The sequence below is a fragment of the Arabidopsis lyrata genome, assembly GCF_000004255.2.
Source record: "Arabidopsis lyrata subsp. lyrata unplaced genomic scaffold ARALYscaffold_1, whole genome shotgun sequence".
Lineage (NCBI taxonomy): Eukaryota > Viridiplantae > Streptophyta > Magnoliopsida > Brassicales > Brassicaceae > Arabidopsis > Arabidopsis lyrata.
Window position 1 is genome coordinate 30,547,646 of NW_003302555.1, and position 17,887 is coordinate 30,565,532.

General features: G+C 39.8%; 2 protein-coding genes across 2 annotated transcripts; one reads left to right on the forward strand and one right to left on the reverse strand.

Annotated features, from left to right (window-relative positions):
- Window positions 1-4,173: 4,173 nt before the first annotated feature.
- LOC9327959 (defensin-like protein 90) lies at window positions 4,174-4,705 on the forward strand. The gene is made up of 2 exons (XM_002891851.2): window positions 4,174-4,255; window positions 4,478-4,705. Exons 1-2 carry the CDS (start codon window positions 4,174-4,176, stop codon window positions 4,630-4,632), a joined length of 237 nt encoding a protein of 78 aa, XP_002891897.2. The 3' UTR covers window positions 4,633-4,705.
- A 10,458-nt stretch (window positions 4,706-15,163) lies between these two features.
- LOC110224765 lies at window positions 15,164-15,535 on the reverse strand (the record flags this gene model as incomplete). Its single annotated transcript, XM_021011758.1, has 1 exon — window positions 15,164-15,535. A coding segment is annotated over one exon (372 nt), but the record flags the coding sequence as incomplete, so codon positions are not given.
- Window positions 15,536-17,887: the final 2,352 nt, after the last annotated feature.

A 17,887-nucleotide genomic window follows, 5' to 3' on the forward strand; every position in this document is an offset into this window, starting at 1 on the left:
ACGAGACGCATCTATTGTAGGCATTCTTCAAGATATCTGGTTTTGGGCTTCAAAGTTTAAAGAGAAGCACTTTTGCTATGCTAATCGTAATTGTAATCAAGTAGCTCATAACCTTGCCCAATTTGGATGTCTTACTGTATGTTTTTATTCTGATAACCATGATCCTCCTTCTTGGATTGTGGAAGCTCTGTATAATGACATTTCGTATTAATATAATTTCACTTTGACGAAAAAAAAAAAAATTATATTTTAAATTTTAAAAAAGTTTTAAATATTATAATTGATATATCTAAAATCAATAAAAAAATTTATAATATTATGAACATTTGAACAATTAAAAAAAAAATAACATGATACGGATAATATTGCGGGACCGGGTTATATGGTGGGACGGGTTTGAATCAACATTAATAAAAATTTTAAATATCATTAACCCGCCGCTTCAATACGCGTTAAATCTTTAAATTATTATTTTAAACACCACCAATATTAGACATATCAAATCAGCCTGATTTAGATAAGATTGCATAAAACCAAAAATGTCCCGTGATATATTCTTACTTAATAGCAATTGTAAACTATAAAATAGTAATATCTTATAAAATGATATAATTTGCACATTTTTATATATATCAAATAATTCTTAAATTTTAAAAATCACTACTTTTAGAAAAAACAATTCTCCCGCCGGTTAAAATCTAGTATGTTTTAAAAAATTTTGTTTTTATTGTTTACAAACCATACTAATAAAGATAACGAACAATATTATTAAAACAGTCATATACTATAACATGATATAAAATTAACCAAATAAGGGTTCTACAATGTTTTTCTATTATTATTCCATTTCTAAAAATAATGTTTCCGAGTTTAGATAAGTTTGTCTTACTTTATTAAAGAATATCGAAATATAGAATTTCTAAAACTAGAACCAAAAGTTAAAAAAATACGAAATCTCATAAAATCAAAAGTTAAGGAAATATTATTTTTAAACTAGATAAAATGAAATCCTAACAGAGTATATATTTACCTTTCTTCTATTACATCACCACTAAAATTTTTTGATCAATTTCTATTTCAACTACGTGCAACATATGCGATTATATGAACAGATTTCACAAATAATGATACCACAACGTAGTTTCTCTGCAACACTCGTATCCATAACGGACGTTCTCCATGTACAACATCTCCTTGATGGATATGCTCTCCCGCATCATACATGCAATACTGCACGAACAGCTTTGCCTACGCTCTGCCTACGCTCTGCCTACAGTACAATATACTTTATGATAAGATTTGCATTTTTTAGGAATCGAACCTCATACTTAGTGTAGAAACCTTTAAACCATTAACCATTGGTCAAGAAACTTTCACATTTTAAAGGTTTTAGGAGGAAATAAAGCTAGTTAAACTTTGAACACGTTTAATAAACTATAAAGAAAACAACGGAGGAGACATAAAAATAGGGGAACTCTAGTTATATTCTTTTAAATTAATAGTACGAGGAATATTTTTTCGATGAGCAATAATATGTAAACTATATGGCGAATTGCAAAAATACCCATATATGATAGTATAACTAAGAATATATCATCACAATTCAAAGAATTCAATAACTAGCATAAGGGATGGGTAGACATATCAATTAAGATAAAAGTCTGCTGGCCGGCCCAGCCCAGCCCTGAAAAATATCGGGCTCAGCCTTAAATATATGTGTCCAGATAAAAATCGGGTCTTCCGGCTAAGCCTGTTCGGGCCAACGGGTTTTTTTGTCTTAGCCCGACTAGGCTCGGACCGGGCCGGAAACCCCTTAAAAAGATACTTTGATTTTTTTTTTGTGTTTTTTTTAACGTCTGGATTTATTATTTTTGAACCTTATGAGAACTGTTACATTGACGATTCTACCATAGACAATTTCTTCTGACCCTTATTAGATTCACGACAAACGACAATTTCTTCTCCATGCTCTTGACGGACACCAGTAATGATCCACAACCCGACGAGACTTCCCTATCTGCGTAGAATCACGGCGAACAGCTCTAATTATACATCGCTTGAGATCTCTTGTTTACATATTAGCTTAATTGAAAGATTTTTAAGGATTTATTTAGTTAAGAACCCTAACCCTAGTTTTAATGGTGGCAGTGCCGGCTCAGATGGGTGGGCGGGCGGTGCGACGGCCAGGGGTCCAATCCCGTAGTCCAATAATTAAGAGCCCATTTTCTAAAATATTTTTTAGAAAATATTAAAAAATTAGATTATAACATAAAAATAAAATTTAGAAAGGTCTATAAAATTTTTTATTTATTGTTTTTAGTATTAGTAATTAATATTTTTAACATAAATAGCATAGAAATTTTTTTTACAGCAAAAAAACATTAAAAAAAATTTTCTAAGAGTCCAAAATTTTTTTTTGTCCTAGGGCCCAAAAAAATGTTGAGTCGGCACTGAATGGTGGCATACTATAAATGTAAAAGCAAAATTGGTTCTCAGGGGACGCTTTCATTAACCTTCGTCGTCTTTCAATACGTCAGTACAATATCTTTAACAAATCATGTTAGTCAAATTATTTTTTTAATAATGCATGAAGATTATTCATTAGGAACAATGAACGATAATGTCTATGTGTACGTGTATTGTATTAATTTTGCGTCACTAAAAACTACAAACATAGGTTTTTTTTTTTAGATCAAAAACGTTGATGTTATGTGTTGGTGTCGGATCCCGCACCAGAAGTCCGAGACCAACCAAAGATTGCCACGTAGTCAAGATAATGGCCCATAAAGGATAAAGCCCATTGGACCCATGAGCCGAAGGAACGGTTGAAGTGGTTGTCATCACTTCGAGAATCCGAAGTGACTGCGCTGTGACATGAGTTCGGTGTAGAAGACACGGGTAAGTCGGTTCAAGGACACTTGGGCCAAAAAGGCGAGGCCCATGAAGATCAGAGTCAACTCAAATTCAAACGTTGAGCATTAAAGTCAAGGAATCAAAACGGACACATTTAAGAAGAAATAATTGTACTTAATTACTCATTTTAATGTCGTTTCTCTATGTATAAATATGGAGGCCAATGGCCATGTAAAGGAATCTTTTTTAGAGAAAGGAATACGATAGCAATTTTTGTATTCATAAGCCTTTTTACGTTATTATTTTTTGTCCCTCAAGAATAATCTTTCCTACTAATAAAAATACTTGAGTGTGTGAATCCGACATCCACATTATGCAGATGTTTTCTTTGAATTATCATCTACTTTTATGTTTATTTATATAACTATATGTGTACTTGAATATGCATTTTACTTTATGGAACAAGGCGTTCATACTAAGAAAAATAATCAAAATATATAAATCTCAGATTTAGAAAGAGATTCTGTAGACTGTACTGAAGAACCACCGGGTGATAGCTGCTAAGATAGTTAATTTGTTGCTCGGTTACCCTTGCTTCAACATTGTTAATCAGTTTTAATGGTCATCATCGTTGCTGCCAAAGATAATGTTGAATGCATCATAATTTGACTGAATCTTTATGCATATACATCCATTTTCGAAATGGGTCTATTGTCATCTTTTGGTTGTGAAGAAATTGAGTGTTTTTTTAGGTGAGGATTGTGATTTTTATATAGCTTATAAAGCTGATTTTTTTCCATTCTCATCGGATTTGCCATGAGTTTCACTACAGCTCACAATAGCATGATCCGAAGAGCATGACTAATTAACAAATTTAACATGTAAATGTAATATCAAATGGAAACATATTAAATAATAAGACTCATTGACCAAATTTGTTGACCATAATTATATGTTCATAAGTATAATATGGAAGGTTTATTATATGTGTTTGTGTATATAAACAAACTAACACCCAAGACCAGAACAATAAGATCTCAGTAAATGACATAATATTAGAAGAAGAAGAAGAAAAAGGTAAATCGATTTATAAATATACAAAATCAAGTTATAGAGAATGTTGGAAATTTCTTATAAGAAAATACAACTATATATATCAAATAGTGAAGAAACAAAATATTGAGAAATGCTTGAATATATTTACTACATATGTCCTATACATGAACTTTTACATTGATTTTGAATCTTTTTTTATATATAATTTATGATTTTTATTGTATGATATTTACACAGAGTTGTTGCATCATCGGGACATAACTAATGACAACAAAGATCTTTTCATATGTTTTATTACATTCATTGATGATGTTTGCTCTCATCCTTTCTTCCATGGGCTCACCAGGTGACTTATTTATTAGTTGAATGATATATTATATCTTAAACTTTTGGACTTTTTAACTTGAAATTCTGTGAAACAAATTGAGATTTTTTAAAACTAGTTGAGTCAAAATCACTAAACACACAAAAAAAAAAAAAAAAAACTCATTTCATAAACATGTTAAAACATTAATTTGATTATTTTGTACTTCAAGTAATATTAATATGTTTTTTATGAACCAAATAGGGAAATATTATGACTGTAAGCAAGACGGATGTATAACCACACCACCATGCTGGAGAAAATGCTTGTCTATGGGATATCCCAAAGGAGGGGAATGTCGAACATATAGTTATGGTGGTGTTTGTTGCTGTGAACTCAGTTCTAAGCCTCCTAACTAATTAATTCTTCATTATATATGTTACTCCGAATTCAATATGAATAAAATTAAATTCAAATATGTTTCTTGTTATACAAAGCCAACAAAAAAAATTTGTCTTTGGTTTTACATAAATTAATGATGTTTCCTTTCATCTTTCTACCATCATTTCAGATAATTCATTAAATTATTTAAGGCTACCTTTTCTCAAACATAAAAAAAAAAAAATAGATTTTCTCAAAATTCTCTCAAATATTCATGAAAAAAATAAGACATGTAATTTTATTTAATTGTAGAATTTAAACCCCAAACCTCATCTATAAACCCAAATCGACATAGAATTTTGTTTCATTGTAAAAGCTAAACCCTAATCACTCTTTTATAAACTCAAACCGACATATAATTAATTTCGTTTAATTGTAAAATCTAAACTCTAATCCACATTTGTAAACCCAAACCAATATATAATTCTGTTCAATTGTAAATCTAAACCCTAATAACTTTTTTATAAACCCAAACCAACATATAATTTTGTTTAATTGTAAAATCTAAACCCTAATTTAAATTTATAAACCCAAACCGATATATAATTTTGGGTGAATCCAAGAATTTTTCTTTAATGAATTTATTTATTTCTTTATTTAGATGATATTAATTGTTTTAATTTGTTTAATTAGATGACATGGTAAATTCTAATTGGTTAATTAAGAAGCGGTGAATGAAAGAGGTTCACCCGTAGAATTATTCAAAAAATAACTAGCAGTCTCAAAATACATAAAAGTAAATTACGTTTATGTCAGTAATTTAATGTTAAACTATTAACTTCATTAATTTTTAGACAAATATCTATCACACTTCCTCCCCGAGCCACCATAAATACCCTCTCTCTAGTACCTTCTCCTTTGAACCAAAATTATTCCTTCTACTTCTAAGACTATACACAGTGGTGTATGTTTTGGTGGAGTGTGAGTATTATTAAAAAGGAAAATAATAGAATAGTGTAACACATGGGTGTGAGATAACACTTGGGTGTGAGTATTATTTTAATGTTTTATGTTTCATCTATCTCTTTCTCTCTCCTCTCTCTTTCTCCACTAACCAAATCTCTCTGATCTCTCTCCCTTAAAAAAATTATAATAAATATATTGTTAACATACACCCACCCACATGCACCATTGTGGGTGCTCTAAGTTTCATGTATCTTTCACTTCTTAGCAAAAATAAGATTCTTAAATCTATAAACCTTAATATCGTAATTGAAATCTCCGAAAATGACCTGAAGCCATCTTTTACTGAGAGATTTTAAAATGTCTAATTTGTTCTCATCACTTTTCGATAACATTTTGAGACATCAAACCCACACCATTTTGTCTCCTCTTACTTCTCACTCAATCAAAAGTTTCTTGGTCCGCTCCCACCACCAAAGAACCACCGCAAGCCGGCCCTAACATAGGGTCATAAGCAAACAATATATTTTTTAGCCGGCGAGATACAAAAACGGTCCCCTCAAAGCCAAAGAGATGTGTGTTTGTTAACACAAGAACACACAAAGGAACCAAAGAGATAAACTCTGTTTTTGTCAATTTTCATGTCTAATATATTCTCATGACTTGGAAGTCTTTAAATACACAAAGAAAGCAAAGGATCGTTCACAAATCCTACAAACTAGGAAACATGGATAAATGGGAATGCATGTGGAGATCATTTCCCTAAAACTTAGGAAGGCATGATCGTATCTTTTATCTATGAAGCTTTGACCAAGTCTTCTCCGGTCAGTCTTTTCACTATCAGGCTGGGAAGAGGAAGACATTTCAACCGGTCGTGGAGGACCCATTGGTTCAATAGGAGGGGATGATCGAGGTGAACGGTCAGTCCGGGCCCTTGACTTCTCCCTTCGCGGGGAAGAATCACTACGAGAGGACTTGTCTCTCTTCCTGCGAACCAAGTTCTTAAGTGGTTCGTTGCTAAAATCATCTCGGGGAGGACGAGGTGAATCACGGCGAGGAGATCGGTCCCTCCGAGGAGAACGTGAGTCACGATGATCACGACGAGGAGTTAATCTGAAAGAAGCAACGGATCTGGCTCCTTCGGTGCTGCCATCATCAACCAGCAGGGTCCTACTGTAGTCTTTCTTATCTATAGAAGTCGCGAGAAACTTTTTCTTCTCCTCGCAAGCCTCAGCTATCGGCTTGGAAAGCACCTTACGCTTGGCCGCAAGGGCCCGAGATGACATCCCCTGAGTTGAGGGAGGAGGCGAAAGTTGGTAAAGTTGACCCGGTGGACTCATCCTGAGCCTGTGGTTAGCTTCTAGGAACCGTTCAAGAGTGAAAGAATTCCAAAGGGTTTCCCCTTCGAGGATTATCTTGAAGAATTCGATGAACCCTTTGGACGGGAGGGTGGAAGCGATGAAAGCTGCGAAATGAAACAACAGTTTTAGTCAATAAAGATAATAAAACAACCGGAAAAGGTATATGCGACCTAATCTCTACCAGGCTTCGCAGACCACTTTGATGGGAGTAAATAAGCAAGATTTCCAATCGAAGCGGGAGTTTTCTTAATCAGAAACCAAGGATGGTGCCAATTTTCATCCTTGTTTGGAAGGTGCGAGATGATGTTTCTATTAGCGTTCGGATACGCTGAGAAGTACCCCGTCTTCTTCGATGAACTTCTTACGCTTAGAAGCTCATTTAGTTCAGTAACTCCGATAACATATCCGGCCTCCGCCGCGATTGTTATAATTCCGAGGATAGTACGAAGAAGATTAGGGGTTAATTGAGGAAGAGCAATTTCAAGAGCTGCTAGGTATCGAACCAGGGCTTCGGGAAGGGGAAAGGTCAGCCCGCAACCTTTAAAATAGATCTCGTGTTCACAGAAGTAGCCGTCGCGGTGGCTTTCTGGGACTCCGTAGGATCAGCTATCTGCGCCTCTGCCATAATTCCCGGTGGGATTCGGCAGAGCCCCTTCAATCGCTCAAGGGATTGAAGGGTGCAGGTGGATCTATAGTGCGGACCGGCAATATCATTAGGGCGGGTGCACTCATCATTGCTAGAACGCCTCTCATCGAAAGACGGAGACTCGGGTCTATCGGAATCGGAAGTCATTGGGAAGAATGAAAAATTCAAGTTTCGGGAAAAAGAAAATTTGGAGAGAGAAGTAGAAGGAGTTTTAACCACAAAGATCAAGAGTAAAAGTAAGAATGAAAAAGAAGGTTACCTCACGCAAGCTAGGTGATAATGATGAAACCGTCTTGGGAATCGTGGAAGAAGTGGGAAGGTTTTTCCCGCTTTAATAGTAAATAATCGATATACGGTCATAATGGCGACAGATGTCACGCGACTAAATATGGGTAGCGCCGAAATTAAAGGTCTGATGGGATCTTGGCGGGAAAAAATCAGAAGATTCTCGAGCGCAATCTTTGGTCATTCAAGCATTTAAAGTCCTCCGAATTGGAATGTCACTTCGAAGAACTTGGGGGGCTAATTGTTGGTGTCGGATCCCGCACCAGAAGTCCGAGACCAACCAAAGATTGCCACGTAGTCAAGATAATGGCCCATAAAGGATAAAGCCCATTGGACCCATGAGCCGAAGGAACGGTTGAAGTGGTTGTCATCACTTCGAGAATCCGAAGTGACTGCGCTGTGACATGAGTTCGGTGTAGAAGACACGGGTAAGTCGGTTCAAGGACACTTGGGCCAAAAAGGCGAGGCCCATGAAGATCAGAGTCAACTCAAATTCAAACGTTGAGCATTAAAGTCAAGGAATCAAAACGGACACATTTAAGAAGAAATAATTGTACTTAATTACTCATTTTAATGTCGTTTTTCTATGTATAAATATGGAGGCCAATGGCCATGTAAAGGGATCTTTTTTAGAGCAAGGAATACGATAGCAATTTTTGTATTCATAAGCCTTTTTACGTTCTTATTTTTTGTCCCTCAAGAATAATCTTTCCTACTAATAAAAATACTTGAGTGTGTGAATCCGACATCCACATTTTGGCGCCGTCTGTGGGGAAATAGGATTCATGAGTGGTCAGATTTTTCTTTATTACACTTTCGAGATAAGCAACAATGTCCGGAGGAGACACCGTTGAGACATCATTGGCCGAAACCCTCAAAGCTATGCAGCAAACCATGTCGGACATATCACAAAAGTTCTCGGATGTGGAAAAGGCCGTCGATACGTTGCAAACATCCCAGGTATCTCTTAGTCAAAACGTCAGTACTATACAAACTCGTGTTCGCTCTTTAAGTGCAGGAAACCTTGTGGGAATCCGAAGAGGGATATTCAACTCGCCAAGTTCCGCCGCACGAAATGAAACCAGCGGACAAACAACTCCCGGTGCTACTAATAATGTAGTTCAGACGTTGGAAGAAGAGACACAGCTCGGAGATGAAGAACAACTTGCAGCTCAATACGAGCAGGAGAACCTCGACCAGTTCGAGACCATGAGGAAGGTTAGCCAGGAGTTAAAAGAAATGAAATCAAAATTTCATCAAGCTACAAGTTCGGAGCCAGACATCAATCGAGTCATTGAAGAAGCTAGGCGAACACCTTTCATCTCGCGAATTGGTGTTTGAGGATCAAAGATTCCCGGAAACTCAAGTTGGACCCTTACAGCGGATTGGAGGATCCAAAAAGCTAACTCGCAGCTTTTTTGATCGCTGCTGGAAGAGTCGAATTGGATGAAGCTGATGAGGACGCAGGTTACTGCAAGCTTTTTTCGGAAAATCTATGTGGCCAAGCTCTAATGTGGTTCACCCAATTAGAGCCGGGTTCGATCAGCAATTTCGACGAACTATCAGCCGTATTCTTAAAGCAATATTCCATCCTTATGGAAAAAAGCGTTTCGGATGCCGATCTTTGGAACTTATCGCAAGGATCAAATGAGTCACTTCGAGTTTTCGTCACCAAGTTCAAAGGAGTGCTGTCAAAGCTCCCAAGAATCTCACAGCAATCAGCTTTATCTGCCCTACGAAAAGGATTGCGACATGATTCAAGGTTTAAAGAAGACTTAATACTTCATAAGCCAGACACAATTCAAGATGCACTCTTCCGTGCAAACAATTGGATGGAAGTAGAGGACGAGAAAGAAAATTTTGCCAAAAGAAATAAGCAGGAAAAGCCGGCAATCACCGTCCCTACCAAGAAGTTCGATCCTAGGGAGAGCAAAGGACCAAGAAAATTTGGGTCGCAACCTTTCAACAGTACTGTCGGAAAGCAATTCCAAGGAAAAGGAAGGTCAAACACTTGGGTCCGCGATGAAAGTTTATATTGCGATATTCATAAAGTAACCGGACATTTAACCAAGGATTGTAGTGTCCTTAAAAGGCACCTTGCGGAGCTTTGGGCCAGTGGAGATCTTTCCAAATTCGATATAAAAGATTTTGTGAAGGAATACCACGAAGCAAAGGAAAACTCCAAAGATCAAGAGTCCAAAAGACCAAGGTTATCCAACGAGGAAGAACCAAGGAGTTCGAAGGGTAAGATCAATGTGATTCTAGGAGGCTCCAAATTCTGTCGAGATTCGATAAGTTCCATCAAAAAACATAGACGAAATGTCTTACTCAAAGCAAGCTTGAGTGAAGAAGTTGATTTTCAAGGTGCTTCAATATCATTTAACGAAGAAGAAACGCGGCATCTCGAAAGACCGCATGATGATGCTCTAGTCATTACCCTTGATGTTGCTAACTTCGAAGTATCAAGGATCCTTATCGATACAGGCAGTTCGGTCGACTTGATCTTTTTAAGTACTTTAGAAAGAATGGGAATCAGCCGAGTAGACATAATAGGACCTCCATCTCCATTAGTTACGTTCACAAGCGAGTCAGCCATGTCTCTCGGAACAATCAAGCTACCGGTCCTTGCCAAAAAGGTATCGAAGATCGTGGACTTCGTTGTCTTCGATAAGCCCGCAGCTTACAACATCATCCTCGGGACTCCCTGGATTTATCGAATGAAAGCAGTCCCCTCTACATACCATCAATGTATCAAATTTCCAACATCAAATGGGGTGGAAACAATTCGGGGAGATCAAGAAGCTTCACGGACGTGTTACCTAGCTAGCCACCGTTTGAAGATCCAATAGCAATTAACAAAGCCCGCAAAAGAAGGACTAAGGCAAAAATTTCCTAGTGGGCAGGGAAAAGAGGATGTAGTAGTCGAAGTGGTATTGGAAGAAGACAAACCAGATCGGAAAGTCCGAATTGGAGCAACTTTGACTGACCAAGTAAAAAAAGCTTTGGTCGAACTTTTGAGGAGAAACAAAACATCGTTTGCGTGGTCAGCGGCGGACATGCTTGGTATAGATCCAAATATAATTTGTCACGAGCTAAACGTGGATCCGAGCTTCAAGCCGGTGAAACAGAAAAGAAGAAAGCTCGGAGTGGAGCGAGCCAAAATAGTAAATGACGAAGTAGATAAACTTTTGAAGATAGGGTCCATAAGAGAAGTGCAATACCCGGAATGGGTAGCAAACACTGTCGTTGTCAAAAAGAAGAATGGGAAAGATAGAGTTTGCATCGATTTCACAGACCTAAATAAAGCATGTCCCAAAGATAGTTTCCCGCTCCCACATATAGATCGACTTGTAGAGTCCACCGCTGGGAACGAGCTGTTAACATTCATGGACGCCTTCTCGGGTTATAATCAAATAATGATGAACCCCGAAGATCAAGAAAAGACATCATTTATCACAGATAGAGGTATCTATTGTTACAAGGTAATGCCTTTTGGTTTGAAAAATGCAGGAGCAACTTACCAACGGTTGGTTAACAAAATGTTCCACAATCACCTCGGGAAGACTATGGAAGTCTACATAGATGATATGTTGGTTAAATCGTTAAAAAAAGAAGATCACGTTAAGCATTTGGAGGAATGTTTTCATATTCTCAATAAATATCAAATGAAGCTGAACCCGGCGAAGTGCACATTTGGAGTCCCATCCGGAGAATTTCTTGGCTATATCGTGACAGAAAGAGGGATTGAAGCCAATCCAAATCAAATTAACGCTTTTCTAAATATGCCATCTCCAAGAAACTTCAAGGAAGTACAACGGTTGACTGGGCGGATCGCGGCTTTGAATCGTTTTATCTCAAGATCAACGGATAAGTCGTTACCTTTCTACCAAATCCTAAGAGGAAACAAAGGATTCCTTTGGGATGAGAAGTGTGAAGAAGCTTTTGGGCAGCTTAAGGCATATTTAACCACACCACCCATATTGTCTAAGCCAGAAGTGGATGAAAAGCTTTATTTATATATATCAGTTTCAAACCATGCGATTAGTGGAGTCTTGGTTCGGGAAGACCGCGGGGAACAGAAGCCGATTTACTATGTAAGTAAGTCAATGACGGATCCAGAAACTAGATATACAATGATGGAAAAACTCGCACTCGCGGTGGTGACCTCGGCTCGGAAGCTGCGCCCGTATTTTCAATCCCATCCGATTGAAGTATTAACCAACCAGCCACTCCGAACAATACTTCATAGTCCAAGTCAGTCCGGACGTTTGGCAAAATAGGCGGTGTAATTAAGCGAGTACGACATAGAGTTCAAAAGCCGGATCAGTATGAAGGCTCAGGTCTTAGCAGACTTCCTGACTGAACTACCAATACCTGGAACGGTAGAACAACCGAAGAACCAAACTTGGAAATTACACGTAGATGGGTCTTCAACAAAACAAGGATCCGGAGTGGGAATCAAGTTGGAGTCTCCAACATCAGAAATTCTAGAACAGTCATTCCGATTGTTATTCAATGCCTCCAACAACGAGGCAGAATACGAAGCCATGATTGCCGGACTTCGATTGGCACAAGGAGTTGGTGCTAAGGAAATAGTGGCTTATTGCGATTCGCAATTAGTAGTTAACCAGTTTAATGGAGACTATGAAGCCAAGGATTTAAGAATGGAAGCGTACCTCGAAGTGGTGAAGAATCTATCTAAAAATTTCTCGAAATTCGAATTAATCCGCATACCTCGGGGGGAGAATACAACTGCGGACGCACTTGCCGCATTAGCGTCAACATCAGATCCTGAGTTGAAAAGAGTTATTCCAGTGGAATGCATTTTGGAGCGAAGCATTCAGGACAACAAGGAAACCCTCGTCGTTACAAGGTCTCGAGCAGCGGCACGTGACCGTGGCGAACCAGAGATCGAACCTCCACCCAACAAACGAAGAAAGTCAAGGGGGTCCAACACATCTGACAAGGAACCCGTTCTCTTAGCAGAAGATGTGATTCCAGAAACGATATTAGAAACCGAGCCGTTAATCGAGGAGAATGTTCTTGAACCAAACAAACATCCCGAACCGGAGCCACGAGTATTTCACAAGGTCGACCAAATTCCGGCTAAAGACTGGGGGGCTGACTGGAGGGAGCCAATAAAGCACTACATTATGACAGGCGAGCTCCCAAAGAATAAATGGCAGGCCAGAAAAATGAGAATCGTTAGCGCGAAATTTTGTCTGTCAAAAGACACATTGTATAGACGAGGTGTCAGTGACCCTTACCTATTATGCATTTTTGGACCCGAAGTCGAAATCGTTATGAGTGAAGTGCACGAAGGATTATGTGGGAGTCATTCATCAGGAAGGGCTATGGCTTTTAAAGTTAAAAGAATGGGATATTATTGGCCCACTATGATCACAGATTGTGTTAAGTTCGCCCAAAGATGCAAGCGCTGCCAACTCCATGCACCATTGATCCATCAACCGTCGGAATTATTCTCCTCCATTTCCGCCCCATACCCGTTTATGAGGTGGTCAATGGACATCATTGGACCATTGCACAAGTCAACTCGAGGTGTACAATACCTTTTAGTCCTTACGGACTACTTTTCGAAATGGATTGAAGCTGAAGCGTATGTTGGTATCAAGGATTCGGCGGTGAAGACCTTTATTTGGAAAAACATTATATGTCGACATGGAGTCCCGTACGAAATAGTCACTGATAATGGACCACAATTCATTTCACACGAGTTTGATGCCTTTTGTGCGGACTGGGGAATCAAAGTTAGTTATTCTACTCCACGATATCCGCAAGGAAACGGTCAAGCTGAAGCCGCGAACAAGACGATATTGAGCAATCTCAAGAAACGCTTAAATCATCTAAAGGGAGGATGGTATGAAGAACTCCAACCCGTCCTGTGGGCCTATCGCACAACCCCTAGGCGACCTACAGGAGAAACTCCATTCTCTTTGGTTTACGGCATGGAGGCGGTAGTACCAGCTGAACTCAATGTGCCCGGACTTCGCCGAACAGAAGCACCGTTAAATGAGGAAGAAAATTCAGCAATGCTTAATGATTCACTAGATACCATAAATGAAAGGCGTGATCAAGCTTTGATTCGGATCCAGAATTACCAGCAGGCAGCAGCCCGGTATTACAATTCTAAGGTTAAAAGTAGGCCATTCTTCGTGGGAAATTATGTATTAAGATGCGTCTTCGACAACAAAAAAGAAGAAGGTGCCGGTAAACTCGGTATTAATTGGGAAGGACCTTACATTATTACCGAAGTGGTTCGGAACGGTGTTTATAGGTTGAAAGACTTAGAAGACAATCCAGTCAAGCGACCTTGGAATGTGATCAACCTAAAGAAGTTTTATGTTTAAAGCTACATGCATTGTTTATGTACATGAACTACGGTGTGGCTTGATCCCGAAATGGGTACGTAGGCAGCTCGGAAACGAGTTCAGCTATTAATAAAAATTTTGTTTTATTTCTTTATTAAAGGAAATGGTTCGACTGTGCGAACAAGTGAAGCAAATAAAGGTTCGGCTATGCGAACATACAAGAGATTGGAAATAGAGCGTTTATTCAAAAAACGGAATGTCCCTCATCGTACACTTCGGGCTATGAAAATCTTGTTGACGAGCAGAACACTTCAACTCCTTGACCAGCAAGCTCGAGGATTGGCATCATGCAGTCCGGAATTCGAGCAAAGTCAGAGATTCCAAGCTCAATCCACTCTCTGGGGTGAGATTCAAGGATGTGAAGATCTCTTGACACCGTAGTAAGCCTGCGTTGCATCCGGTTATTCCTCTTCCGGAGTCTCCTCTTTTCCAACATAAGCTTCCGGTGTTGAAGAGTGAGTGCCTCTATGAACGCCGTCACTGTTCCTTGGTCTCTGATTGGGAGATCCCTGATCAAAGCACATGGGGCTCGGATCTGAGATCTTAAGAAGCCGCGAAGTGGAGAAGGCTGCCTGCTTGGCTCAGTTGGAACATCTTCGTTTATCATTCCAATTCTGGAGAAGTCGGGCATAGATTCTGAACAGCGAAGATTGAACTCCATACCTACTAAAATGAAAAGAATGGTGAGGAGTAAAGGGAAATTGAGACTATAATTTATAGGAACGTCATATCCCTAGCAAGCTGCGGATTCTATCCTAGGAATGGAGTGATTCGCGGAGAGATTTATGCCCTCGAACAGATCCTGCATTAAAAGACGCATCTCCGAGAATATTTGAAAAGTAAGGAAAATTGCAAATGTTTCCATAAGTAAAAAGGGGCCGAAGCCCAATACGAGTTCAAAATAAGTGAAGAAGTTAGAGAACATTTATGGAAGAGGCTCAGGAACAGGCTCCTTCATCGCCGGTTTAGTCTTCGAAGTGGACGCCTTGTTCTTGGTATCCACTTCGGGATGATCCCGAACGCGTTTCCGACAGGTGCTGGCCTCCTCCTCGTCTTCTTCCTCGCTATCAGATGGAACGGTATGGACCGGAGCATTCACAGGACCCGGAACTCCTCTAGCACGGAGATACATCTGAAGCATCTTCGGGATCTCAGCAACAGAATCGAAGTTCCGCCATTCCCATTGAAAGGGATCACTTTCCAAAGCCCGTATCTTCCTCTCCACCCGAGCGATGCGAGCCTCGAGCGTTTGCCTTTTGAGGCCCAGCCGCTGCCTCTCTTCACACAAGCGACGGTGTTTGTCGGCAACCTAGCATAAAGATGAATGAATGAGATGAAACAAAAAGTTTTTAATCAAAGAAGACAGATATAAACCTTGTCAATAAAGTCGCAAGCCTCCTTCTTCTCCTTCGAAGGAAAGTGAAAGACGGCGTGAGGGAAAAGAACGCCGGCCGGTTCAAAGCCGTCGCCGGACAAGAAGAGTGGGCTGCCGGGATCAATGGGGGCTACTTTTTCGTTTTCCATTCTCGTAATATTTCTCAAGTAAGATTCTAAAATCGTATCTAAAGAAAGCTTAGAGGTAGGTAAGCCTTTATTTATAATGGTTTAGGGTTTGTCTTGGAACCATAAATCCAATAATGGTAGCGTACCCGAGTGGTTTAAACCATTTCTGGAAATAAAGAAAAGGCAGCTTTTGCATTAAAGACGAGCCGTTTTTCCTACTTTTAAGAAATAAGTAAAGAAAGAGCAACCGTCGCATTAACTACAAAAGTTTCTAAGGCCCAAGCCCAATAAATTTATCGAGTTGACTAAACCCGAAGTGGGGAACTCGCTTTAAGCCGAGCTCAGTTCTCGCATTCTAAAGAGAAAGGTCTGATCAGCCTAAAAATCTCGAAAGCATAACCACAAGGCCACAAAGGGTTAAAAGCGGACTTTGCAAACCCGCACATAATTTTAACCAAACCCCCTTGGGTCACAACCTAGAAAGGTTTAAAAGCCTCCTCAGGCAGATATCTTGTTCAAAAGAAATATTAGAGCCTCCTTAGGCAAAAAAAAATAAGTTCGAAATTAAGTTTAAACTAAATGGGACAATCCCCAGTTTAAAGTGGACACAGCCACTAGGGATCGACCTCCACCTCGGACTCCGGCTTAGCTGTCAAAGTTTCACCCGCCTCCTTAATTGGCGCTTGATCAGATGAAGCTCCCTGACCACCCTCCGCGGTACAACCATCCTCCGGAGTGACCTCCGGTACCGCAGGAACTACGGGTGGGACAACGTCTTCCGTCTCACTTGAGCCTAGAAATAATAATTCTAGTCAATCAAAGGTACAAGGTAAGAAAGGGTAATGAGTATCAAGAGCCAAAAGTTACCTGCCCAGTCTAGACCCGATTCACTTATAGGAGGAGATTCTGTGAAGAATTCCTCAAAGTCCTGCGGGTTGAAAGTCAAAGCGGGAAGAGCTGCCAAACGACTCCGCTTTTCAGAAAGATTGGTCGACAGTTCAGCCCTCTCTTGCACCTCGGAGAAATCTGCATCATGGATTTGGTCCAACAGAATCAAATTGCTCTCGTGCTCCTTGACGTCTGATTCCAGATCTGACCTAGCCTTCTCAGTTTGAATGAAGCGGATGGCCCCCTGGATCAACTCCATCCCGCATCCCTTAACATCTTTTCTGGCTTTCAATGCTGACCTTGCCAACTCGGAATCACGCAACTTGGCTAACGCCTTGTACTTCGCGTTAAGCTCGATAAGTTGGTTGTTTAGGGTATCGGCGGTTGATTCGGATTCATGGAGTCTACCCTGAACACCAGAAAGTTCATCCTGGAGTTTGTAATTCCTGTCATACTGGTCTTGCAGCTCCCCCTTTATCTGCGCAAGCTCGGATGTTAAATTGTCGACCTTGTCCTCCAGATCGTGCTTGGAGCCGGCAGAAGAACTGAGTTCAGCCTCAAGAGCTGAGAGTTTCTTCTTCCACATGTCAATCTCCATCTCCCGTCCAATGACCAACCCTTCGTAATGTTCAATCATGTCGTTGAGTTCGCTGTGAGCCTGGCATTATATATAAACCCGGGATGGTGAGTCAGTTTGAAGAATGGCAATACATAAAAAAAAAAACCAAAAACGGAACTAACCCGAGATGAATGATGAGCGTGAAGCAAATAGCGTTCACGAATCGTAGGGCGCCACTTGTTGAAATCTGGCAAGATTGAACCCGATCGGGTCTTGAAGCATCGGAAGACGCTGCCTTCTTTCTCCATAGCTGCGAAGAAGGAAGAGTTGTAAAAATTGGAATCTTAATAGAGACAAAAACGTTTAAGTATGTGTAAGTCTCCAAACCTGAAAGCGATTTGACTTGAGGGACAAGAGCAGGCTTTAACCTCGAGGAAGCATCTCGGGGTTCAGAATCTCCCTTTTTGGAGATGCGCTCCGGTCAGTCTTTTCACTATCAGGCTGGGAAGAGGAAGACATTTCAACCGGTCGTGGAGGACCCATTGGTTCAATAGGAGGGGATGATCGAGGTGAACGGTCAGTCCGGGCCCTTGACTTCTCCCTTCACGGGGAAGAATCACTACGAGAGGACTTGTCTCTCTTCCTGCGAACCAAGTTCTTAAGTGGTTCGTTGCTAAAATCATCTCGAGGAGGACGAGG